The sequence below is a fragment of the Taudactylus pleione genome, unplaced genomic scaffold, assembly GCF_031769625.1.
Source record: "Taudactylus pleione unplaced genomic scaffold, aTauple2 ptg000730l, whole genome shotgun sequence".
Classification (NCBI taxonomy): Eukaryota; Metazoa; Chordata; class Amphibia; order Anura; family Myobatrachidae; genus Taudactylus; species Taudactylus pleione.
This window is the reverse complement of record NW_028285132.1, coordinates 470890-498600: the sequence shown is the minus strand read 5'-3', so window position 1 is coordinate 498600 and position 27711 is coordinate 470890. Positions and strand designations below refer to the sequence as shown.

Genomic DNA, 27711 nt, shown 5'->3' with positions numbered 1-27711 from the left:
CAGCCCGCAGAGCCCTGTGGCTGCGACAATAGCAGGCGGAGGCGGAATCCAAGAGAGCCATGGAAGCGCTTCCATTCACAGGACAAGCTCTGTTTGGAACGGAACTGGATAAGTGGATATCTCAAGCCACAGGTGGTAAGTCCACTTATCTCCCATCTGCTGCTCCTCCCCCCATGAAGCCCTTTGCCGGAAAGGCCTTTCGTATTCCATGGAGATTCAGGGGCCGTGGCAGAGGCGCTCCCGCTATCTCCCGGGGTCCCAGAGGCGGGGTAGAGCCACTGCATCCTCCTCCCAGCAGGATAAGGCTTCAGTTAAGCCTCCAGCATGACGCACTCCCTTCTCTCCTGGGGGACCCCAGGGTGGGAGCTCGCCTTTGCTACTTCAAGGAAGTTTGGACCAAGTCTTGCCAGGACGCGTGGGTCCGGGACATCATTATTCAGGGGTTGAAGCTGGATTTTCAGATCCAACCTCCTCCTCGTTTTTTTAACAACTGGTTTGCCGGCATCTGCGGACAAACGGGTTGTTATACAGGAGGCAATACAAAAGCTACTGTCTTCTCGAGTAATAGTGCATGTCCCTATCCACCAGCAGGGTCAAGGTTTTTATTCCAGCTTGTTTGCGGTTCCCAAGCAAGACGGCTCGGTGAGACCCATTCTGAACTTGAAACATCTCAATCCTTATTTGCGGACCTTCAAGTTCAAGATGGAGTCCCTGCAATCCGTCATTGCAGGGCTAAAGAGGGGCGAGTTTCTCGTATCCTTAGACATAAAGGATGCTTATCCCACATTCCCATTTGGCCTCCTCATCAGGCATTCCTTCGGTTCGCAGTGCGGGCCTCTCATTTTCAATTCCAGGTTTTACCTTTTGGTCTTTCATCAGCACCAAGAGAGTTCACAAAGGTCATGGCAGTAATGATGGCCCTTCTTCGGATACAAGGGGTTACTATCGTCCCTTGGACGACCTACTCCTCAAGGCTCCGTCAGTCTCTCAATTACTGCAGGACATCCGGGTAACACAGAGTCTGCTGTTGCAACACGGATGAATCCTGAATTACCAAAAATCTCATCTGCAGCCTACACAGCGTCTGCCTTTCCTAGGGATGATTTTGGACACAGTGGAGCAAAAGGTACTTCTTCCGCAGGAAAAAGTCACCTCCATTCAACACATGGTGCGATTGATACTGCATCATCGCAGGGTGTCAGTGCACCTGTGTATTCGCCTTCTGGGAAAGATGGTTGCGTCTTTTGAGGCCATCCAATACGGGAGGTTCCATGCCCATCCATTCCAACTGGACCTTCTCTGTCAGTGGTCAGGGTCCCACCTCTTCGTTCACCAGCGAGTTCAACTGTCACCCAGGACTCAGACATCTCTCCTTTGGTGGCTGAATTCCTCTCACCTATTGGCAGGCAAGAGGTTTGCATTGTGGGAATGGATTCTCACCACCACAGACGCAGGTCTGAGAGGATGGGGGGCAGTGACTCAGAGAAGACACTTTCAGGGCCGCTGGACTTTACTGGAGGCAGTACTGCCCATAAACATTCTGGAGCTAAGGGCCGTGTTCTATGCTCTTCAGGTGGCACATCCTCTGTTGAAGGGCCAGGCCATCAGAGTGCAATCCGACAACACCACGGCTGTGGCGTACATCAACTAACAGGGCAGTACCAAGAGTCGGTCCGCCATGAGCGAGGTAAGCCGCATTCTTCTCTGGGCAGAGGAATATGCGGTAGCGATATCAGCAATTTTCATACCAGGGGTAGAAAATTGGGAGGCCGATTACCTCAGTCGACAGGACATTCATCCGGGAGAGTGGATGCTCAATCCGCAGGTCTTCCAACAACTGATTCAGCGTTGGGGTCCCTCAGGTAGATCTTATGGCATCGAGACTGAACCATCAACTGCCATGTTACTGCTCCAGGACAAGGGATCCACAGGCAGTGGTGGTGGATGCTCTAACAGCTCCTTGGTGGTTTCAGTTTGTCTACCTGTTTCCACCACTTCTTCCTTGTCTGCTGCAAAGAATCAAACGAGAAGGGGTAAAGGTTCTGTTGTGGCTCCAGACTGGCCCAGATGGGCGTGGTATTCCAAACTACATCTTCTGATAGACGACCCGTGGCCTCCTCCTCTGCAACAAGATCTACTGGAACAGGGTCTGTTTATTTATCAGGACTTAAAGCAGCTTAGTTTGACGGCGTGGCTGTTGAAAGGGCTCTCTTAAGAAAGAAGGGTATCCCTTCCAGGGTGGTTCCTACTATGTTAAGGGCTAGAAAGGAAGTTACCTCTAAGCCCTATCATCGCATATGGAAGGCATACGTCGCTTGGCGTGAACGCAAGGGTGCGCCACTGCCAGAATTCAACTTAGCCAGGCTGCTTCTTTTTCTACAGGCTGGTTTAGCAGCAGGCCTTTGTCTGGGATCTTTAAAAGTTCAAGTATCGGCTTTGTTGATTTTCTTTCAAAAGCGACTAGCATTATTACCGGATGTCCAGACTTTTCTACAAGGGGTTGTCAGATTACAACCTCCGTTTGTACCTCCTACTGCCCCATGGGATTTGGATTTGGTCCTCTCTTTTCTCCAATCTTCCCTATTTGAACCTTTACAAACAGTGGAATTAAAATTTTTATCATGGAAAGTGGTTCTCCTGTTGGCGCTCGCCTCTGCTAGGCGTGTGTCTGAGCTAGGGGCGCTTTCTTGTCGTCCACCTTACCTAATTTTTCATGAGGATAGGGCTGAGCTACGTACGCAGTTATCCTTTTTGCCTATGGTAGTGTCGGCGTTTCACATCAACCAACCAATAGTAGTTCCGGTGTATAAAGGGGATTCTTTGGCTTCCAGATCCCGAGATGTTGTCCAGGCTCTTTGGATTTATGTTGGTAGGACAGCATCCCTTCGGAAGTCGGATATGCTGTTTGTTCGATATGATATGGCGCGGCCAGCTTGGCCGGCTTCTAAGGCTACTATTTCTAGATGGATTTGTCTGACAATCAGACAAGCCTATCTGACTGCATCAAAGCAGCCACCTACTTCAATCATAGCATATTCTACACGCTCAGTGGGTCCTCCGTGGGCGGCTGCCTGTGGGGTTTCCCTGACCCAGTTTTGTCGAGCGGCCACTTGCTCGGGCCGGCATACTTTTACAAAGTTTTACCGTTTTGACACGTTTGCGGCTTCTGCTTCACAGTATGGCCGTGCTGTTTTGCAGGGTTCTCGGTGGTCTCCTGCCCGGGATGTGAGCTCTGGGATGTCCCCACTGTACTGAGACTCCATCTGCTCCTCTGTTATTCTATTTCCAGCTCTCCTTGGGCACAGTTTAGAGTGACCTGTAGGGGGGTATAGAGGGGGAGGAGCTAGCTACTATTCAAATTTATTAAAGTGCCAGCTCCCAGTTATCCCACATCTATACCCCACTGTACTGAGACTCCAGTGTCGCCTCTGGAATCGGAGAAAGAGATTTAACGGTAAGTACCAAAATCCTGTTTTCATTACATCTCATTGATCGTGCGCATCTGGAGGCGAAAGCATATAAATTCACCTCTGCCACAGGCACTTCATATTTTTAAAATAAATATGTACTATATATATATATATGAGAGAGAGCACTCACCAGTCTTCTTGATACAAGTTAGAAACTTGTAACTTATTCACTCACCTGGTGACAATAAAGTGCATGTCGATGTTTCGGGTCTCACACGACCCTTTGTCAAGACCCAGAGACCAAAATTTCACTAGTAGTAGCCAGCATCAACCATATCAAATGCCCCTTAAATACCTAATGCATGGGTCTTCAACCTTGGCCCTCCAGCTGCTGTGGAACTACACATCCCAGCATGCCTTGCCACTGTTTTGATATAACAGCATGCTAAAACTGTGGCAGGGCATCCTAGAATCTGTAGTTCCATAGCAGCTGGAGGGCCAAGGTTGAAGACCACTGACCTAATGCAACCCCACAGGCCACACCCACATAATCGAGTTAAAGACACACTGCTGTGTATAATCTAGATAATAACCACACCTCACTGATTCATAGAGCAAAGTGTACCTCTTATAGTAGTTTATGGACTAATAGACAACTCTAACATACATACCGTTGTGGAGGAATCAATCAGCAATGCCGCATGCGTTCCACCCTCATGGAACGCACAGCTGATAATCCACCTTAGTGCTGCGATCATGTTGTCCTGCGAGGGATGCCGCTGGCACCATCACTGGACTATGACACTACCAGTGCCAATATGTACTCAAGTCACGTCACTGGTTACAAGTCCCCGGCCAGAGCAGGAAAGGTGGTCAGCTTGTGTGTGTCATGTGTTCAGCACAGCGGAAAGCACGCCAGGTCACATGGTATGAATAAACTAATCAATCACCAGAACCCTGGTGTTAATGTGGGGACCATGGTAACAACAGGAAATAACTCTACACTCTATAAACCCATTGGTTCTGGGTTCTGTTTATTTATACCATGTGACCTTGTGACCTGGCATGCTCTCTGCTGTGCTGAACACGCACACGCTGACAGCCTTTCCTGCTCTGGCCGGGGACTTGTAACCAGTGACGCGATTTGATTACATATTGGCACTGGTTGTGTCATAGTCCAGTGATGTTGCCAGCGGCATCCCTCGCAGGACAACATGATCGCAACACTAAGGTGGATTATCAGCTGTGCGTTCCATGAGGTTGGAATGCATGCGGCATTGCTGATTGATTCCTCCACAACGGTATGTATGTTAGAGTTGTCTATTAGCTCATAAACTACTGTAAGAGGTACACGTTGCTCTATGAATCAGTGAGGTGTGCTTATTATCTAGATTATACACAGCAGTGTGTCTTTAACTCGATTATGTGGGTGTGACCTGTGGGGTTGCATTAGCTATTTAAGGGGCATTTGATATGGTTGATGCTGGCTACTACTGGTGACATTTTGGTCTCTGGGTCTTGACAAAGGGTAGTGTGAGACCCGAAACATCGACATGCACTTTATTGTCACGGTTTGAGTGAATAAATTACAAGTTTCTAACTTTTTTTGTATCAAGAAGACTGGTGAGTGCTCTCTCTATATATTTATATTTTGGCTAGCTCTGGACTGTATCTATAGTGATGCCTGAGAACTTCGCACCCCAGCAGCATGGACAATTATTTTTTGTGAGTGCCACCTGTACTTTTTATATATATATATATATATATATATATATATTCGCACAGTTTAAAATGTCAGTTACAATTTGTACCTTTTATACGTCCTTAATGTGTTGGTTTTTTTAATTAGCCTTATCTCGTTAAAACATTCATATTACTGTACATTTATTATTTTCCCAACAGATGGATGTAACAGATGGAATATATCGCAGGACCATCTAATTATATCTCCACATTCTGCAATAAATGATGACATCAGACGAGATTCTCCAGTTCTTCTCAGTACAGATATGTCATCTCAGCCTTCTGATGTGTCATGTTCTCCTCATAACTCAGATATCGGTACATCTATTACAGCTCTTAGAGTAGATAATATATTTCCCAATAATATAGATGCCACATGTTCTACAAAGAGAACAAAGCGTATTGCCCATCGGCCAGCTAATATACTTGTGAAGCCATTTTCATGTCCTGAGTGTGGGAAAGGTTTTACACAGAAATCAGCTCTTGTTAAACATCAAAGATTTCACACAGGTGAGAAACCATTTCCATGCTCTCAGTGTGGAAAATGTTTTGGACACAAAACGGCTCTTCATGTACACGAGAGAACTCACACAGGTGAGAAACCATTTTCATGTTCTGAATGTGGGAAATGGTTTACTCGGAAATCAACTCTTGTTACACATCAGAAATGTCACACAGGTGAGAAACCATTTCCATGCTCTCAGTGTGGGAAATGTTTTACACTGAAATCATATCTAGTTAAACATCAGAGATGTCACACAGGTGAGAAACCATTTCCATGCTCTCAGTGTGGGAAATGTTTTACACTGAAATCAAATCTTATTACACATCAGAGATGTCACACAGGTGAGAAACCATTTCCTTGCTCTGAGTGTGGGAAATGTTTTACACTGAAATCAAGTCTTGTTAAACATCAGAGATGTCACACAGGTGAGAAGCCATTTCCATGCTCTGAGTGTGGGAAATGTTTTGCAGACAAATCATCTCTTGTTAAACATCAGAGATGTCACACGGGTGAGAAACCATTTCCATGCTCTCAGTGTGGGAAATATTTTACACTGAAATCAAATCTAGTTAAACATCAGAGATGTCACACAGGTGAGAAGCCATTTCCATGCTCTGAGTGTGGGAAATGTTTTGCAGACAAATCATCTCTTGTTAAACATCAGAGATGTCACACAGGTGAGAAACCATTTCCATGCTCTGAGTGTGGGAAATGTTTTAGATACAAAACGGCTCTTCATGTACACAAGAGAACTCACACAGGTGAGAAACCATTTTCATGTTCTGAATGTGGGAAATGTTTTGCAGAGAAATCACAGCTTGTTAAACATCAGAGACATCACACAGACGAGAAGCCATTTCCATGCTCTGACAGAGAAATAACATAAGTCAGATCTTGTGGAATATTTTTCACACACATTTAAATGGGAAACTATGAAAGGGAAATAGTTTATCTAAAGAGCAAATCTCATACATAATATATTTCCTGAGATGAGCTCTTCGTACATTATTTTTTCATTATATAAAGTGCTGAGCAGGCATGGTTTGTGCTACTGATTACATTGATTTTTTTTTATGTCCTGTTACTTTCCATCTCACAAAATAATATACATTCATTGTCATGTTACAGCATGTAAGGTCACTCTTGGAATTGTATCACCAAAAATGGCATAAAATAGTGCTAGAGAACATGGACTGTGCTCATGGGACTTGGGGTAACTTCATAGTGACTTGTAATGGGACATTTGGTCTGACACCTGGCAAACATGTTCCGCCCATAAGTCTCCTCCCCACCAGCAATAACCTGTGATATACAAAGATGCCAGGTGTCCAGAGAAATGTGATGTCATAAATGATCACTGTGATGTCATAGGTTTGTTTTCCAGAAATGAAAAGACTTCTACACTCATAAATTGTTCTTCAGTTAGTGGCGCCATCACCAGGACACCACAAGTGTGAGGAATAAGGGCTGTCCTATATGTGGGTGCTCCTGGTGCTCTGGGTGGAGTCTCTGTGTATATTTGTGTGTCTATAGTAGAACCGTGCTCCCTCTCCTGAGCACAGAGGATGATGCTATGATATGTACTGATAGTGTAATAAATGCAGTGTAATATCTTAGTGTTATTGTTCTACCTTTTGTATCACGTCATAGTTTTATGTTTGTTACATTAATGTGCTGTCATCACTCAGGGATAGATGTGGGATATCTTCTTGTTATAGAATTATCCCTAGTTTCTATGATGGCGCTAGTAAGGGGATGTGTGTGACATCACTGGCGGTGGTGTAATGTAATAACAGGTATGGCTGGTGCCAAGAGGAACCAATGGAGAACAGACATCAGCACCATTGAGGTTACTTATTGCCCCTACAGAGGGATACAACTGTGTGTATCACATACAATTGTTTGTGTTTGGCACAATCCATGTAATACATTGTATGTACAGTCTGTGTAATGTGTACAGATCCTGCCAGTTCAGTCTTAAGCTGGGTACACATCGTGTCGATCAATTAATCTGTACACACTTACTGATTGGCTGCTAGATATATCCTGTCATCACAGCAAGGAGGGCATTTAAATTTGCCCACCCAGCTGTGACGTCAGTCCCTTCAGCAAGTGTACAGACGGTCAACGAACCGCCAGTAGAGAGATGCAACGATATATCGCCGAACTGTAGTGCTGCACAGCCGATGCGATATGTCTATGAACGTTGTCATTCACAGACATCGGGGTACACACACGCCAACGCGTTTCTGATATATAGACTATTATATAGAAACCATTTTAATTCCTACACCGTTCACCTGATTTGGATGTAATTACCCTCAAATTAAATCTGAAAGTCTGCAGTTAAAGCACATCTTGTTTGTTTCATTTCAAAGCCATTGTGGTGGTGAATAGAGGCCAAAATATGAAAATTCTGTCAATGTCCCAATATTTATGCACCCGACTGTATTTTCACAAAAAAAATACTGCTTAATGCCATTCTTTGGCTTCAATAAAAAGAATAAATATTTGAACATATCACAAGCAGCATTTACTAAATGAATGGCATGATATGACTATAAAGTGTGAATATGTAACTGGGGTTTGTCGCATAGCAGTGGATGTTTGTATACAGATATTACTAGTTCATACAAAATAACTCACTACACGGTGTTGGAAATGATTCCTGAAGACATCACAGACTAAATAAGCCTAATACCTTTTCTCTTCATAGCAGAATTATATGAAGTAGAAGATAAGCAGGAACCACTCACATCTCACTGTATGCTTACATGGATCTGAGCAGATATAATAAATTGTGAGATCGTTACTACAGGACATTGTAACATTTATTAGTAACAATTACTGGAGACGGAGCATAAGGATACATGAGTAGCTACTTTATGTATCAGCTGTGACTGCAGATCTATCTGGTACAGGAGAACACACACCACCAATGGATTGCATTATATACTGAGGAATAAAGACAGCACAGACTTGTTTTTATATTTCTTTATTTCACACAAAGTTTTCTTATCACTGTTTATATTTTTTACTATTTGTTTTTATATACATTATCATAGATTTGATTTATATGTAATACTAAGCAATAATTATCTCTAACATTACTATAAGGGGATATAAATACCTGTTTTTTAATGCATGGAATAAATGTTTTTTTTAAAGCATTATAGACCTTATTGGGGACATGAGTGCACACTATTAAAAGTAAAACTGATTCCTTTCTCTCTTCTCTGGATTGTGGCATATACCATACGTAGCAACCAATAGTGACATGAGCGAGGAGTTCATGAACTTAAAAGCGTCGCACCAGCTGGAGGTGAGAAGTGCTGATGGCAACAGCATTCACGAGGATGACCAAACAGTGGATGCCCCTCTGAATTTGGTGAGAGCAACAAGTCCCACCTCACCCTCTTACAGCAATTGTTTCCCAACATTCCCCAGCAGGATAGGAAACCCCACGTTCCGAGGTGGTGGAATGGATACCCTAGCAGATTAGTTAGTGGAATTGGGAGAAAGGGCAACAGAGCAGGAATGCATGCTCATCCAGATGTGGCATGGTGAGGCAAGCGGGCACCCCTGACCGTGGTATCCCGTGTACCGTTGCCAACTGCTGTACCAAGATCTGGACTCAAAATTTTACAAATTTGCAGAAAGTGATGGGGACATTGATGGACACTTACAAGTCACAAATATTGAAAAAAGGGTGTCAGTGCTCCCCTAGTTAGGATATATATAATGAGGAAATGAGATGTGTGGTAAATATGTATTTGCAGTATCTCATTCTCTACATCAATTAATGAACTTTTTAGCCCATTTGTTCCTCTATCCGTCTGCTGGTATAAAAGTCCCGATATGGGTGTTCATTCACAGGGCTTAAACTTTTTCATTAGCAGGTATATTATGTACTGTAATAATGTGAGGAAATGTAATGTTTAATACTTTTAAGCCCTTATGTTTAGCCCTTTTCCATATACTTGTTTTATCCATTCGTTATTCTGACCTAGCCACACAGGAAGTAACCAGTAGATCAATATAACATCTCATAGAAAAAGGACCTTGTGGGCTAATTTCCAGCTCTGCAGGGGACACTCAGGACTTAAACCAATTACCTGGTCATTGTTCCTTCTATTTGCTCCCCTTTGTTCCTCTCTGGACTTTGGTAGTCAACACAGAGCCAAGCCAGCATGTGTTCAACAGTACAGAATAAGGGACACACCAATCGGGGAACTTTGCAAATCCTCTAGGTGGGCACAAGCATTGTGGGAAATTGGAAGGTTTTAAAAGAGGTCACCGAGGGCAGCTCCTGATATTAGTCACTGACTTTGGCTAAGAGGTATTGCTCTCCCAAGGTGCTTAGTGGAATGCATCACCAGTCCTGTGTGGACTTATACGCTATCACTGCTGTGTGAACTGTGATAGTTTCGACTGTGTGATATCCCAGAAATTCTGTGTGGACTAATACGCTATCACTGCTTTGTGTGACATTTGATAGGTCTTCTGTGTGGATTTTGTCGAAACCGGATAATTGGGTAAGACAGAATTTGTTTGCATTCTAAAAAACCTGAAAGACGCCATATTGCGAATGGCAGCAAGACTCCATTTTAGAAAAAGAAAGCTTACACAGTGCCATCTTGCCAAAAATACATAATACCAACATACAGCGCCATATTGCTAAAAAGTCGCAATTTAGCTATTCAGTAAGCAAAGTTGCTAAAAGGTAACACGAACAGCTTTTTCATAATCTTCCCCAACACATACCGACAGTTTTCAGCACACATAAAAATGACTTCCCAACATGATAAAATCTCACAGCACTATTTTGTAAAAAAAATAGATAGTCAGCCTTCCCTCAAACGCATGCAGACAGTGTTTAACACATAAACACTAACATTTGGAATCCTATACAAAGCCCATCCTGGAGAACATCCCTATACCATAACACAACGCAATATACCGTGGTGCTATGAGCATTTTTACATAAGAATATATGAGCTGTGGCAATTGTAATGTAGCCTAGCTATGGAGCTACACACCATCCCCACAACCAAAACAAGCAGAATAAAGAGTGGGGCTCCGACTACACTGCTGGGAGCCTCCACCCTGTATGAGAACTAAATTCACTGTATAAACACATTTTGCAATTGCAGTTTAAAAACATCAGAAAAATACATGTGTGCTTATGTGTATATATATGTATGTATGTGTGCTTGTGTGTGTATATATGTATGTGTGCATGTGGCCCATCATGCATGGACTTACGTGTATAATATCACACACAGACTTATATTTGAAAAGTAGCAAAATTCCCTGCAACTCATACACACAATGTTAAACAGAACACAGTCAGCTTTTTAGTGATGCTTCCCAAAATCATACTGGCATGGCCACACACACACATAGATGCCCTTCCAGCTTAGTGCTGCTCGCTGAGTGCCCCACCGACCCTCAGACGCACAACGCAATTCACTGCTGTTTCTCCCCGCATACATTTAAAAGCAATGGTCCCGTAACGCAAAAAGGATAATTATTACTTGGTTTAGTCGCAAAGCTAGCATATAAAGAAATTAATGTTTTCTGTAACTATGGCTTAGTAAATGACAATTGGACTGTGTTTGGTGCCGTACTGATCTACTTTGTTCCCACAGCGTTCCGGTGAGATCAGAACATGCGGCTATGAAATATGAATGTTAGAGAGAATAACTTCTTGAAATGTTGTATGCCATAGTTAGATTAGATTTATTATGCAGCGGGAAGGTGAACACAATCAGGCTGTTAGAGGCTGGGTTGTGTCTTTGCACTGACCTATGAATTGTACCGTAACGGAAGAAGCAAGAAGAGGAACCAATGAGAACCTGCCAACGTATTCTATTGTATTGCTTATCCCAGTACGGGTATATATGTGAGTGCTCTGAAACAAGATGCCAGTCTGCAGTGTTCCTGTTATGCTGTTCGGCGGAGGTCTCAATCGATGCTGGTATCTGGTCCCAGAGCGCACGCATATGTATTGGCTGTACCTTATGACATAATATTTGTACAATTTATTTTGCGCTCATTGTTGGATCATAGCATGGTAACATCTGTACTTTTACATGAATAATAATCTTTAGCGCGTTGGACCGCTATTCAACTGTCTTAGAGTTTTATTAATGGTATAATTAAACACAACGCTAATTAGCAACATCTTGTGGTTTTAGAAGGTATAGGCAGGTTTTGTCTTAGAGGTTCTAGGCAGGTGAATCTTAGAGGTTTATAGGCAGGAGTGTACTAAAGGTTTATTTTAAGATTCAACAGTTGGGGGTTTGTAGGTTTATCACGTTATCTGATACACGGTAACACTCGGTCAGTTCTCTCTCAGCAAAAGGGTGGAGGCGCCTTTTGAGAGACGCATTAGTCTTTCATTACCACAGTGTTGCTGAGAGCGTACTGCCGGTTATTGTGTAGAGGAAGCGCTGATCAGAATCCAGGGACAAGAGAGGAAAAAGTTTTTTTCCTGTTGATAGAACCTTACGTTTAGAGGGGTGCCGCAGTATTGAGTACGCGGCTGAGATGCATTTTTGCATACGCAGTTAAAAAGTCATTATACGGTTAGTTGCATTATTGTGTATGCGACTGGTCACACAACAGCGTATACGTACTTCCGGTTGTGCTGCCACATGTTTGAACAAAGCCATTGAGCTTTACATTTTTTTTCTATTACCAATATCTGGGTTAACGTGTATTTTTCTGCACAGGAAAAAAGTGTGTAACAGTGAATATTTGTTGAACAAAGGGCATCGTATGATCCTTAAAGGCTAAGTGCAAGGGTTAGTCTAACCGCTCGGTAAGCAGCTTTACTGTTCTATACACAGTAGCAGGTGTACATGTTGTCTTTGTTGTATAGAGGTGCGTGAGAGTAGCCGACATATAAACTCTCATAGGTGTGGAAGTCGCCTTACTAAAATCTTATCCGGGTGTGGAAGTTGCCTTTTTCAAATCTTATCCAGGTGTGGAAGTTGCCTTTTTCAAATCTTATCCAGGTGTGGAAGTTGCCTTACTAAATCTTATCCAGGTGTGTGGGCGCCGCCGACTTAAATCGTCCACAGGTAAGTGAAAGTGTCTTGATTGTCTTTCACCGGCTTAAACCTTTATTGAAAAGCGTAGGCGTTGTCTCAGAATGGGAGCCACGCAAACAGTAGAGATGTTAGGCAATGATGTGCTGCTAATGGAGGCGCCGATCGGATCGGCCCGTCGTATCATGCATACCAAGTACGGTACTTATGCAATAAGGTATTGCGATTTATGGTTTAATATGACGAGGAAGAGTGTTAGACCGTTTCCCAGAATTGGTAGTTTTGATAAAAATGTGTTAGATAATGTCCGGGATAACATCAGTTTGATGCGCTCCCGAGAGAAAAAGGTTAAATATTTTGAATGTTTAAAACTGTGGCAGCACGAGGGGGAAATGTGGCTGAAGGAGGTACCCGTGACGCAAACAGGCGTTGTGGGCACAGTCTCGGGCAATGCGCCAGTGACGCTAAATATCGCCGCGGACGCATCGCTTGATAGCGCGCATGCACTGCAAGGTAGCGTCGCAGAAGGTAGTACAGATGGTTCACGTGCACCACCGCCACCCTATGCAGATGGGGGTAAACCCATAAAAATGTAACTAGCAACTTGTACCCTCTCTTAAGCAATTATAAAGAAAATGTTTATGATATGGATGATGAGCCTATTGTAATATCTGCCATTTCCCATGCTGTGCAAATGATAGATGCTGCAAAACCACAATCACGGGTGGTGCCGCCATCTCCATCGGTAATAGCAAGGGAAGTGTTAACACACTGCACCCGTAGAGGAAGTTAATACCATACGTAGCAGCAGCAGATTAAACCCCCAGCCAGGTAACCAGGTCAAAGGTAGCAGCGCTACCGGTCTGCATCCCATTCGGACAATAACTGTTCCAAATGGAAATGCAGACGCAAATGGTATAGTGGCCACGAGGGAAGTACTAATGCATTGTCCTTTGACAAGAGCAGAACTAAATTCCATCATAAATGATTTCCCCGATCCCAAAAAGGAATTAGCCAAATGGCAAAGATTTTTGAGAAATTTGGGTAGTTCACATGAACCCACTAATAAAGATTGGTGTGTGGTGTTAAGGGCCTGTCTGCCACGCAATACCGACGTGACAAAATTTATCACGGATTGTGTATTGGATGGTGACGTCCCCTTAACAGATCAAGTAAACCAAGGTAACATTTCCCGCATTGTAACTCAATTAGGTATATATTTTCCAGTAGTAGTTAACTGAAACAAAATTTTCACCATTAAACAAAAAGAGGGTGAGACTGCAGATTACTGCGATCAGGCTCTGCAGGCTATCACTCAGTACAATGGGATAGAGGATATTAAAGATAGCACTCACCACAGGGGGATGATAGTTACAGTACTTGTGGACGGTCTGAAAGAGACTTTAAAAACTCGGGTTCAGACCTCACAGCCTGGCTGGCGGGGACTTACAATAGATACCCTCATAGAAACCACCATTGAACATGATAAGAACATCTCCAAAAAGAGAAGCCCAGAGCGAGAAACTAATGGCTGTCAGTATACAAGCTCTGGAGGGAATGACGGTGACATCACAGACAACAGACACACTTGCACTTGCACACACACACTCGCTTCTGAACAAGTATGTGCTCTCACTAACCCCACTCAACAACAAACACAACTCTATCCCACTAACCCAATGCAACCACAGGTCCCAGGCTATCCACCAACCTCTTATCCCCCACAATACCCTTACCCTCCCTATCCTTACCCATATCCATCACCTTTACCCTCTGAGCAAACCTCACAACACCACATGTCTTCACCCGAAACACAAACCTGTTTTAACTGTAAACAAACAGGACTCTTAAGTAGAAACTGTACAGTAAAAGGAGTAGGGATCCCACATCAGGGAAGACCCAGATATCCCCATAAGGGATATGCACAGAGGCCAGCAAATGTTCAGCAGGCACCAGCTCCAATTGTAGCCGTAAATGCTTTATTGGAGAATGGTAGCCAACGCTAGGGGTCAGGTCATACCTGTAGTCTACAGATGGTCAGGTTAACGGGAAGTACTAGGGAAAAACCGGTCATGATGGTTGATGTAGCTGGTACTGAATATCCTTTTCTTGTAGACACAGGGGTGACCAGGTCGGTGCTAAAATCTCCCGTTAATTTGCAGGTGACCAACGAGACAGTACCAACAATGGGTGTAACAGGTAAAGTGGAACATTATCCTTTAACAAAGTCCACAGAGGTTACTATTGGGCCGTTGCATACCAGGCATTCTTTTCTCCTGGCTGCTGCGGCTCCTACTAACCTACAGGGCAGAGACTTGTTATGTAAGCTGGGATGTGTTATATATTGCACCCCTGATGGTGTATTTTTAGATATCCCAGAGAGAATGGAATACGAGGTGCGGGATATGTTAGACACTCCTCAAAGGATAATGTATCACTCTACAGTTTTAAATGAAACTCCATCACAGGTAGATGAAATGTCCCTAATTCCAGATTCCCTTTGGACTAAAGATGGACAGGACACTGGATTAATGGCAAACGTAAGCCCTGTAATGGTAAATTTAAAAAGCGGAAGGCAAGTCCCAAAAATTCCCCAATATCCACTAAAACAGGAGGTAGAGTTAGGGGTGTATCCCATAATTGAGCGGTTATTGCAGCAGGGAATTTTAGTCCATACAGCAAGTGTAGCCAACAGTCCCATTTTTCCAGTGAAGGCTGATGGGAGGGGTTATAGGCTGGTACAAAACCTTAGAGGGGTTAATAAGGTGGTAGAGAGCCAATTTCCCGTAGTGTCAAATCCAGCTGTCATCCTTATGCAAGTTCCACCAAATGCAACCCATTTCACTGTCATTGACCTTTGTTCTGCTTTCTTCTCTGTACCTCTTCATCCTGACTGTCAGTACCTATTTGCATTCACATACAGGGGTGTACAATACACATGGACACGATTACCCCAGGGTTTCATAGACAGCCCCAGTATCTTTTCCCAGGCATTACACGATTGTTTACAGTCTTTTCAACCCGCCAATGGATCTGTTCTAATTCAATATGTAGATGATTTATTGCTATGTTCTGACTCATTTATGTCATGTTTGAATGACACTAAACTTTTGGTGCTTCATCTCTCGCAAACAGGACACAAGGTTGCTAAGGACAAACTACAGCCGTGCCAATCCAGAGTTAAATACTTGGGACACTGCCTAACCCAGGGGCTGCGACATCTCACTACAGATAGAATCCAGGCTATACAAAACATGACACTGCCGCAGAATCAACAGCAAATTCGTACCTTCTTGGGAATGTGTGGATACTGTAGAATGTGGATACCAGGGTTTTCTATTTTGGCCTTACCTTTACAGGAATTAGTCTCTTCCTCAAAGCCTGATTGTGTCATACACACAGAGGAATCAGAACAGGCTTTCCTTAATCTTAAGGATAGTCTGACAAGAGCTCCTGCATTGGGAATACCTGATTATGAAAAACCTTTTGATTTGTATTGTATGGAAGCTGATGGTTGTGCTGCAGGTGTCCTTACACAAAAACATGGGGATGCCAGTAGGCCCGTAGCATATTACAGTGCACAATTGGACACTGTAGCGAGATCACTCCCAACCTGTTTGAGAAGTGTAGCAGCAACGGCTCTATTGGTCAGCAAAAGTGAGGATGTGGTATTGGGCCATGATATGATTGTCTATACCCCACATGCTGTGTCTGCCCTGTTGAACTCTGCCCAAACCAGACACGTATCCTCAGCTAGATTCACCAAATGGGAACTAGCTCTAATAGCACCCTCAAACATCACTATAAAGCAGTGTAATACGTTAAATCCAGCAACGTACTTACCGTATGTGCATAAGAATGCACAAAGGGTGGAGGATGAGTCTCTGGTAGAAAGTGAGTTTTGCAAAGGTAATGATATGCATGATTGTATGGATTATCTTAACCAGACCTTTACCGCTAGACCTGACATACGTGACATACCTTTAGAGAATGCAGATGTGACATTTTACACAGATGGAAGTTGCCATAGACAAACGGACACAGGTGAGTTATGTACAGGTTATGCTGTTGTAGATGACACAGACATCATAGAATCTGAACCTCTTGGTCCTCCTCACTCAGCCCAAGTGGCGGAGTTAGTAGCACTGAGAAGAGCGTGTGCACTAGCACTGAGTGCTTAGTAGCACTGAGAATTGGCAGCAGGCAAATCTGCCAACATTTACACTGACTCTAGGTATGCGTTCGGGGTGGTTCACGATTTCGGAGCTCTATGGTGTCTGAGAAATTTTATGACAGCAGCAGGCACACCAGTCGCACATTCCAGACACATAAAAGGATTATTAAAAGCAATTCAGTTGCCCAAAATGAAAGTGTAAAGCCCACACATGTGAGGAAGATCCGGTATAATTGGGCAACAACAGGGCGGATGAAGCTGACAAGTGGGCAGCAGGTTTAAACACAAATGTACCCATAGAACAAGTAATGGTTTTCCAAACAGTTGACATGCAGAAATTAATTGAGATGCAAAATTTGTGTTCTACCCAAGAGAAAGCAACCTGGAAGTCTAAGGGATGTGGGCAAGAGCCCTCTGGACTCTGGAGGGACGGACAAGGTAAGCCGGTGGCACCTAAGGTTTATTACCCAAGCCTGGCAGAGGCAGCACACGGACTGACTCACTTGGGAAAACAAGGTATGTGTAAGTTAGTGAAGGCATATTGGTACGCACCGGGTTTTTCTTCACAAGCAGAAAAGAGAGCAATGTCCTGTCTGACCTGTTTGAGGAAGAACATAGGGAAAACGATCCCTACCGAACCATCCCACATTCCCCCCACTGACGGTCCTTTCCAGGTAATACAAATTGATTTCATCCAATTACCACCCTGCAGGAATCTCAAGTATGTATTATTGTACCAATGTATTTTCTAATTGGGTAGAGGCATACCCAGCGGCCACTAATACTGCTGTATTCACTGCTAAAAAGATTGTACAGGAATTTGTATGCAGGTATGGTATACCTAGAATGATTGAAAGTGATAGGGGTACCCATTTCACCGGGGACGTCTTCCAGATAATGTGTAAATTGATGGGTATTGATAGCAAACTCCACACCCCATATCGACCCCAAGCCAGTGCCAAGGTGGAGAGAGTGAACGGCACTATTAAAAACAAATTAAGTAAGATCATGGCTGAGACTGGACTAGCATGGCCAGAAGCACTACCTTTGGTCCTACATAGCATAAGGACCACTCCTAGGCCTCCACTTAATCTGTCCCCATTTGAAATACTGTTTGGTAGACAACCTCATATAATTATAAGCCCACAGAAAGACGTGAAGAGTAACAGCGAGGTCACTGTTAAGTATCTTATAACAATGAACAAACAGTTGCAGCAACAACAGCAGAAATTTAAAAACTGTCATGATGTCAAACCTGGAGAATATGTTATGGTCCGAAATTGTTTACGCTCAGGTTGCCTAATAGATCGATGGGAGGGGCCGTACCAGGTGCTGTTGACGAGTGCCACATCCTTGAAGGTGGCCGAGAGAGATACCTGGGTCCATGCCACACTGCAGAAAGGTTAATCAACCGGTGGAGAAGCAGGGCAGAGTTGAAGCAAATAATGAGGATCTGGCAATTGCGAACCTGTTCCGGAAAAATTAAAAGGTGACAGTGAGAAACCTGAGCTAAAAGAAAATTGTAGATCAGTGTCACAGCAAAAGAACCGTTCTGCTGTGTTCATGTGTGTACTCTTCTTTCAGAATTACCATCATGATTCGTTTATCTGGAGATTCCTGGTTCTTGTGACGGAGGATAGATGGAGGAGGCGGGAGCTGATGCTGGTGTAATGGAGTGAAATCGAGAGGAGGAGTGCTATACCAAACCAGCGGAGTGCCGGTCCAATTTCAGTACAGTAAATTGTTGTGAAAATATGAACAACAATACTAAGGAAGAACTGTATTACAATCCTGAGTTATGATGTAGTGTATAACAATGTAGCCTGAGTTTGAGTGGTCGTGTATGGATATAACGTTTATGTTGTTTTAAGTCATCTTAGGTAATGCAGTCCCAACCCCTTTCAAGGCTCCCCTTATAGGATAGGTGCATCCCCACATCTTTCCTATGATCCCTTAAGGATCCGCGGTGTGCGTATGAGGGCAGTTTATGTCCCTCCCAGAGACGCATTATCTGAATGGTTCAAATGACCACACTGTGTCATACCATAATAACATTGAACGGTATATTCTCATGCATGGCTAAACAGATTCAGAATAGGTTGTGATAGCGCTTGATTGACTATCAAAGGGTGGACTGTCGAAACTGGATAATTGGGTAAGACAGAATCTGTTTGCAATCTAGAAAACCTGAAAGACACCATCTTGCGAATGGCAGCAAGACTTCATTTTAGAAAAAGAAAGCTTACACAGCACCATCTTGCCAAAAATACATAATACCAACACACAGCGCCATATTGCTAAAAAGTTGCAATTTAGCTATTCAGCACACAAAGTTACTAAAAAGTAACACGAACAGCTTTTTAATAATCTTCCCCAACACATACTGAAAGTTTTCAGCACACATAAAAATGACTTCCCAACATGATAAAATCTCACAGCACTATTTTGTAAAAAAAATAGATAGTCAGCCTTCCCTCAAACGCATGCAGACAGTTTTTAACACATAAACACCAACTTATTAGCATTTGGAATCCTATACAAAGCCCATCCTGGAGAAAATCCCTATACCATAACACGACACAATATACCGTAGTGCTATGAGCATTTTTACATAAGAATATATGAGCTGTGGCAATTGTAATGTAGCCTAGCTATGGAGCTACACAATTGAGTCCATCCCCACAACCAAAACAAGCAGAATAAAGAGTGAGGCTCCGACTACACTGCTGGGAGCCTCCACCCTGTATGAGAACTAAATTCACTGTATAAACACATTTTGTAATTGCAGTTTAAAAACATCAGAAAAATACATGTGTGCTTGTGTATATATATATATATATATATATATATATATATATATATATGTGTGCATATATATATATATATATATGTGTGTGCATGTGGCCCATCATGCATGGACTTATGTGTATAATATCACACACAGACTTATATTTGAAAAGTAGCAAAATTCCCTGCAACTCATACACACAATGTTAAACAGAACACAGTAAGCTTTTTAGTGATCCTTCCCAAAATCATACTGGCATGGCCACACACACACATAGATGCCCTTCCAGCTTAGTGCTGCTCGCTGAGTGCCCCACCGACCCTCAGACGCACAACGCAATTCAGTGCTGTTTCTCCCCGCATACATACATTTAAAAGCAATGGTCCCGTAACGCAAAAAGGATAATTATTACTTGGTTTAGTCGCAATGCTAGCTTATAAAGAAATGAATGTTTTCTGTAACTATGGCTTAGTAAATGACAATTGGACCGTGTTTGGTGCCGTACTGATCTACTTTGTTCCCACAGCGTTCCGGTGAGAAGATCAGAACATGCGGCTATGAAATATGAATGTTAGAGAGAATAACTTCTTGAAATGTTGTATGCCATAGTTAGATTAGATTTATTATGCAGCGGGAAGGTGAACACAATCAGGCTGTTAGAGGCTGGGTTGTGTCTTTTGCACTGACCTTTGAATTGTACCGTAACGGAAGAAGCAAGAAGAGGAACCAATGAGAACCTGCCAATGTATTCTATTGTATTGCTTATCCCAGTACGGGTATATATGTGAGTGCTCTGAAACAAGATGCCAGTCTGCAGTGTTCCTGTTATGCTGTTCGGCGGAGGTCTCAATCTTGATGCTGGTATCTGGTCCCAGAGCGCACGCGTATGTATTGGCTGTACCTTATGACATAATATTTGTACAATTTATTTTGCGCTCATTGTTGGATCATAGCATGGTAACATCTGTACTTTTACCTGAATAATAATCTTTAGCGCGTTGGACCGCTATTCAACTGTCTTACAGTTTTATTAATGGTATAATTAAACACAACGCTAATTAGCGACATCTTGTGGTTTTAGAAGGTATAGGCAGGTTTTGTCTTAGAGGTTCTAGGCAGGTGAATCTTAGAGGTTTATAGGCAGGAATGTACTAAAGGTTTATTTTAAGATTCAACAGTTGGGGGTTTGTAGGTTTATCTGATACACGGTAACACTCGGTCAGTTCTCTCTCAGCAAAAGGGTGAGGGGCCTTTTGAGAGACGCATTAGTCTTTCATTACCACAGTGTTGCTGAGAGCGTACTGCCGGTTATTGTGTAGAGGAAGCGCTGATCAGAATCCAGGGACAAGAGAGGAAAGTTTTTTTTCCTCTGTTGATAGAACCTTACGTTTAGAGGGGTGCTGCAGTGTTGAGTACGCGGCTGAGATGCATTTTTGCATACGCAGTTAAAAAGTCATTATACGGTTAGTTGCATTATTGTGTATGCGACTGGTCGCACAACAGCGTATACGTACTTCCGGTTGTGCTGCCACATGTTTGAACAATGCCATTGAGCTTTACATTTTTTTTCTATTACCAATATCTGGGTTAACGTGTATTTTTCTGCGCAGGAAAAAAGTGTGTAACAGTGAATATTTGTTGAACAAAGGGCATCGTATGATCCTTAAGGGCTAAGTGCAAGGGTTAGTCTAACCGCTCGGTAAGCAGCTTTACTGTTCTATACACAGTAGCAGGTGTACATGTTGTCTTTGTTATATAGAGGTGCGTGAGAGTAGCCCACATATAAACTCTCATAGGTGTGGAAGTCGCCTTACTAAAATCTTATCCGGGTGTGGAAGTTGCCTTTTTCAAATCTTATCCAGGTGTGGAAGTTGCCTTACTAAATCTTATCCAGGTGTGTGGGCGCCGCCGACTTAAATCGTCCACAGGTAAGTGAAAGTGTCTTGAATGTCTTTCACCGGCTTAAATCTTTATTGAAAAGCGTAGGCGTTGTCTCAGAATGGGAGCCACGCAAACAGTAGAGATGTTAGGCAATGATGTGCTGCTAATGGAGGCGCCGATTGGATCGGCCCGTCGTATCATGCATACCAAGTATGGTACTTATGCAATAAGGTATTGCGATTTATGGTTTAATATGACGAGGAAGAGTGTTAGACCGTTTCCCAGAATTGGTAGTTTTGATAAAAATGTGTTAGATAATGTCCGGGATAACATCAGTTTGATGCGCTCCCGAGAGAAAAAGGTTAAATATTTTGAATGTTTAAAACTGTGGCAGCACGAGGGGGAAATGTGGCTGAAGGAGGTACCCGCGACGCAAACAGGCGTTGTGGGCACAGTCTCGGGCAATGCGCCAGTGACGCTAAATATCGCCGCGGACGCATCGCTTGATAGCGCGCATGCACTGCAAGGTAGCGTCGCAGAAGGTAGTACAGATGGTTCACGTGCACCACCGCCACCCTATGCAGATGGGGGTAAACCCATAAAAATGTAACTAGCAACTTGTACCCTCTCTTAAGCAATTATAAAGAAAATGTTTATGATATGGATGATGAGCCTATTGTAATATCTGCCATTTCCCATGCTGTGCAAATGATAGATGCTGCAACACCACAATCACGGGTGGTGCCGCCATCTCCATCGGTAATAGCAAGGGAAGTGTTAACACACTGCACCCGTAGAGGAAGTTAATACCATACGTAGCAGCAGCAGATTAAACCCCCAGCCAGGTAACCAGGTCAAAGGTAGCAGCGCTACCGGTCTGCATCCCATTCGGACAATAACTGTTCCAAATGGAAATGCAGACGCAAATGGTATAGTGGCCACGAGGGAAGTACTAATGCATTGTCCTTTGACAAGAGCAGAACTAAATTCCATCATAAATGATTTCCCCGATCCCAAAAAGGAATTAGCCAAATGGCAAAGATTTTTGAGAAATTTGGGTAGTTCACATGAACCCACTAATAAAGATTGGTGTGTGGTGTTAAGGGCCTGTCTGCCACGCAATACCGACGTGACAAAATTTATCACGGATTGTGTATTGGATGGTGACGTCCCCTTAACAGATCAAGTAAACCAAGGTAACATTTCCCGCATTGTAACTCAATTAGGTATATATTTTCCAGTAGTAGTTAACTGAAACAAAATTTTCACCATTAAACAAAAAGAGGGTGAGACTGCAGATTACTGCGATCAGGCTCTGCAGGCTATCACTCAGTACAATGGGATAGAGGATATTAAAGATAGCACTCACCACAGGGGGATGATAGTTACAGTACTTGTGGACGGTCTGAAAGAGACTTTAAAAACTCGGGTTCAGACCTCACAGCCTGGCTGGCGGGGACTTACAATAGATACCCTCATAGAAACCACCATTGAACATGATAAGAACATCTCCAAAAAGAGAAGCCCAGAGCGAGAAACTAATGGCTGTCAGTATACAAGCTCTGGAGGGAATGACAGTGACATCACAGACAACAGACACACTTGCACACACACACTCGCTTCTGAACAAGTATGTGCTCTCACTAACCCCACTCAAGAACAAACACAACTCTATCCCACTAACCCAATGCAACCACAGGTCCCAGGCTATCCACCAACCTCTTATCCCCCACAATACCCTTACCCTCCCTATCCTTACCCATATCCATCACCTTTACCCTCTGCGCAAACCTCACAACACCACATGTCTTCACCCGAAACACAAACCTGTTTTAACTGTAAACAAACAGGACTCTTAAGTAGAAACTGTACAGTAAAAGGAGTAGGGATCCCACATCAGGGAAGACCCAGATATCCCCATAAGGGATATGCACAGAGGCCAGCAAATGTTCAGCAGGCACCAGCTCCAATTGTAGCCGTAAATGCTTTATTGGAGAATGGTAGCCAACGCTAGGGGTCAGGTCATACCTGTAGTCTACAGATGGTCAGGTTAACGGGAAGTACTAGGGAAAAACCGGTCATGATGGTTGATGTAGCTGGTACTGAATATCCTTTTCTTGTAGACACAGGGGTGACCAGGTCGGTGCTAAAATCTCCCGTTAATTTGCAGGTGACCAACGAGACAGTACCAACAATGGGTGTAACAGGTAAAGTGGAACATTATCCTTTAACAAAGTCCACAGAGGTTACTATTGGGCCGTTGCATACCAGGCATTCTTTTCTCCTGGCTGCTGCGGCTCCTACTAACCTACTGGGCAGAGACTTGTTATGTAAGCTGGGATGTGTTATATATTGCACCCCTGATGGTGTATTTTTAGATATCCCAGAGAGAATGGAATACGAGATGCGGGATATGTTAGACACTCCTCAAAGGATAATGTATCACTCTACAGTTTTAAATGAAACTCCATCACAGGTAGATGAAATGTCCCTAATTCCAGATTCCCTTTGGACTAAAGATGGACAGGACACTGGATTAATGGCAAACGTAAGCCCTGTAATGGTAAATTTAAAAAGCGGAAGGCAAGTCCCAAAAATTCCCCAATATCCACTAAAACAGGAGGTAGAGTTAGGGGTGTATCCCATAATTGAGCGGTTATTGCAGCAGGAAATTTTAGTCCATACAGCAAGTGTAGCCAACAGTCCCATTTTTCCAGTGAAGGCTGATGGGAGGGGTTATAGGCTGGTATAAAACCTTAGAGGGGTTAATAAGGTGGTAGAGAGCCAATTTCCCGTAGTGTCGAATCCAGCTGTCATCCTTATGCAAATTCCACCAAATGCAACCCATTTCACTGTCATTGACCTTTGTTCTGCTTTCTTCTCTGTACCTCTTCATCCTGACTGTCAGTACCTATTTGCATTCACATACAGGGGTGTACAATACACATGGACACGATTACCCCAGGGTTTCATAGACAGCCCCAGTATCTTTTCCCAGGCATTACACGATTGTTTACAGTCTTTTCAACCCGCCAATGGATCTGTTCTAATTCAATATGTAGATGATTTATTGCTATGTTCTGACTCATTTATGTCATGTTTGAATGACACTAAACTTTTGTTGCTTCATCTCTCGCAAACAGGACACAAGGTTGCTAAGGACAAACTACAGCCGTGCCAATCCAGAGTTAAATACTTGGGACACTGCCTAACCCAGGGGCTGCGACATCTCACTACAGATAGAATCCAGGCTATACAAAACATGACACTGCCGCAGAATCAACAGCAAATTCGTACCTTCTTGGGAATGTGTGGATACTGTAGAATGTGGATACCAGGGTTTTCTATTTTGGCCTTACCTTTACAGGAATTAGTCTCTTCCTCAAAGCCAGAGGAATCAGAACAGGCTTTCCTTAATCTTAAGGATAGTCTGACAAGAGCTCCTGCATTGGGAATACCTGATTATGAAAAACCTTTTGATTTGTATTGTATGGAAGCTGATGGTTGTGCTGCAGGTGTCCTTACACAAAAACATGGGGATGCCAGTAGGCCCGTAGCATATTACAGTGCACAATTGGACACTGTAGCGAGATCACTCCCAACCTGTTTGAGAAGTGTAGCAGCAACGGCTCTATTGGTCAGCAAAAGTGAGGATGTGGTATTGGGCCATGATATGATTGTCTATACCCCACATGCTGTGTCTGCCCTGTTGAACTCTGCCCAAACCAGACACGTATCCTCAGCTAGATTCACCAAATGGGAACTAGCTCTAATAGCACCCTCAAACATCACTATAAAGCAGTGTAATACGTTAAATCCAGCAACGTACTTACCGTATGTGCATAAGAATGCACAAAGGGTGGAGGATGAGTCTCTGGTAGAAAGTGAGTTTTGCAAAGGTATTGATATGCATGATTGTATGGATTATCTTAACCAGACCTTTACCGCTAGACCTGACATACGTGACATACCTTTAGAGAATGCAGATGTGACATTTTACACAGATGGAAGTTGCCATAGACAAACGGACACAGGTGAGTTATGTACAGGTTATGCTGTTGTAGATGACACAGACATCATAGAATCTGAACCTCTTGGTCCTCCTCACTCAGCCCAAGTGGCGGAGTTAGTAGCACTGAGAAGAGCGTGTGCACTAGCACTGAGTGCTTAGTAGCACTGAGAATTGGCAGCAGGCAAATCTGCCAACATTTACACTGACTCTAGGTATGCGTTCGGGGTGGTTCACGATTTCGGAGCTCTATGGCGTCTGAGAAATTTTATGACAGCAGCAGGCACACCAGTCGCACATTCCAGACACATAAAAGGATTATTAAAAGCAATTCAGTTGCCCAAAATGAAAGTGTAAAGCCCACACATGTGAGGAAGATCCGGTATAATTGGGCAACAACAGGGTGGATGAAGCTGACAAGTGGGCAGCAGGTTTAAACACAAATGTACCCATAGAACAAGTAATGGTTTTCCAAACAGTTGACATGCAGAAATTAATTGAGATGCAAAATTTGTGTTCTACCCAAGAGAAAGCAACCTGGAAGTCTAAGGGATGTGGGCAAGAGCCCTCTGGACTCTGGAGGGACGGACAAGGTAAGCCGGTGGCACCTAAGGTTTATTACCCAAGCCTGGCAGAGGCAGCACACGGACTGACTCACTTGGGAAAACAAGGTATGTGTAAGTTAGTGAAGGCATATTGGTACGCACCGGGTTTTTCTTCACAAGCAGAAAAGAGAGCAATGTCCTGTCTGACCTGTTTGAGGAAGAACATAGGGAAAACGATCCCTACCGAACCATCCCACATTCCCCCCACTGACGGTCCTTTCCAGGTAATACAAATTGATTTCATCCAATTACCACCCTGCAGGAATCTCAAGTATGTATTATTGTACCAATGTATTTTCTAATTGGGTAGAGGCATACCCAGCGGCCACTAATACTGCTGTATTCACTGCTAAAAAGATTGTACAGGAATTTGTATGCAGGTATGGTATCCCTAGAATGATTGAAAGTGATAGGGGTACCCATTTCACCGGGGACATCTTCCAGATAATGTGTAAATTGATGGGTATTGATAGCAAACTCCACACCCCATATCGACCCCAAGCCAGTGCCAAGGTGGAGAGAGTGAACGGCACTATTAAAAACAAATTAAGTAAGATCATGGCTGAGACTGGACTAGCATGGCCAGAAGCACTACCTTTGGTCCTACATAGCATAAGGACCACTCCTAGGCCTCCACTTAATCTGTCCCCATTTGAAATACTGTTTGGTAGACAACCTCATATAATTATAAGCCCACAGAAAGACGTGAAGAGTAACAGCGAGGTCACTGTTAAGTATCTTATAACAATGAACAAACAGTTGCAGCAACAACAGCAGAAATTTAAAAACTGTCATGATGTCAAACCTGGAGAATATGTTATGGTCCGAAATTGTTTATGCTCAGGTTGCCTAATAGATCGATGGGAGGGGCCGTACCAGGTGCTGTTGACAAGTGCCACATCCTTGAAGGTGGCCGAGAGAGATACCTGGGTCCATGCCACACTGCAGAAAGGTTAATCAACCGGTGGAGAAGCAGGGCAGAGTTGAAGCAAATAATGAGGATCTGGCAATTACGAACCTGTTCCGGAAAAATTAAAAGGTGACAGTGAGAAACCTGAGCTAAAAGAAAATTGTAGATCAGTGTCACAGCAAAAGAACCGTTCTGCTGTGTTCATGTGTGTACTCTTCTTTCAGAATTACCATCATGATTAGTTTATCTGGAGATTCCTGGTTCTTGTGACGGAGGATAGATGGAGGAGGCGGGAGCTGATGCTGGTGTAATGGAGTGAAATCGAGAGGAGGAGTGCTATACCAAACCAGCGGAGTGCCGGTCCAATTTCAGTACAGTAAATTGTTGTGAAAATATGAACAACAATACTAAGGAAGAACTGTATTACAATCCTGAGTTATGATGTAGTGTATAACAATGTAGCCTGAGTTTGAGTGGTCGTGTATGGATATAACGTTTATGTTGTTTTAAGTCATCTTAGGTAATGCAGTCCCAACCCCTTTCAAGGCTCCCCTTATAGGATAGGTGCATCCCCACATCTTTCCTATGATCCCTTAAGGATCCGCGGTGTGCGTATGAGGGCAGTTTATGT

At 43.4% G+C, this 27711-nt stretch overlaps 1 protein-coding gene across 1 annotated transcript in view; it reads left to right on the top strand.

Annotated features, from left to right (window-relative positions):
- LOC148477271 (uncharacterized) overlaps positions 1-27711 on the top strand; it is an 80192-nt gene that overhangs the window by 8047 nt on the left and 44434 nt on the right. Inside the window, exon 4 of the mRNA XM_088456954.1 lies at positions 5313-6528. Coding sequence (XP_088313080.1) covers positions 5313-6528 — 1216 coding nt within the window. The remainder of the gene's footprint in view (positions 1-5312; positions 6529-27711) is intronic.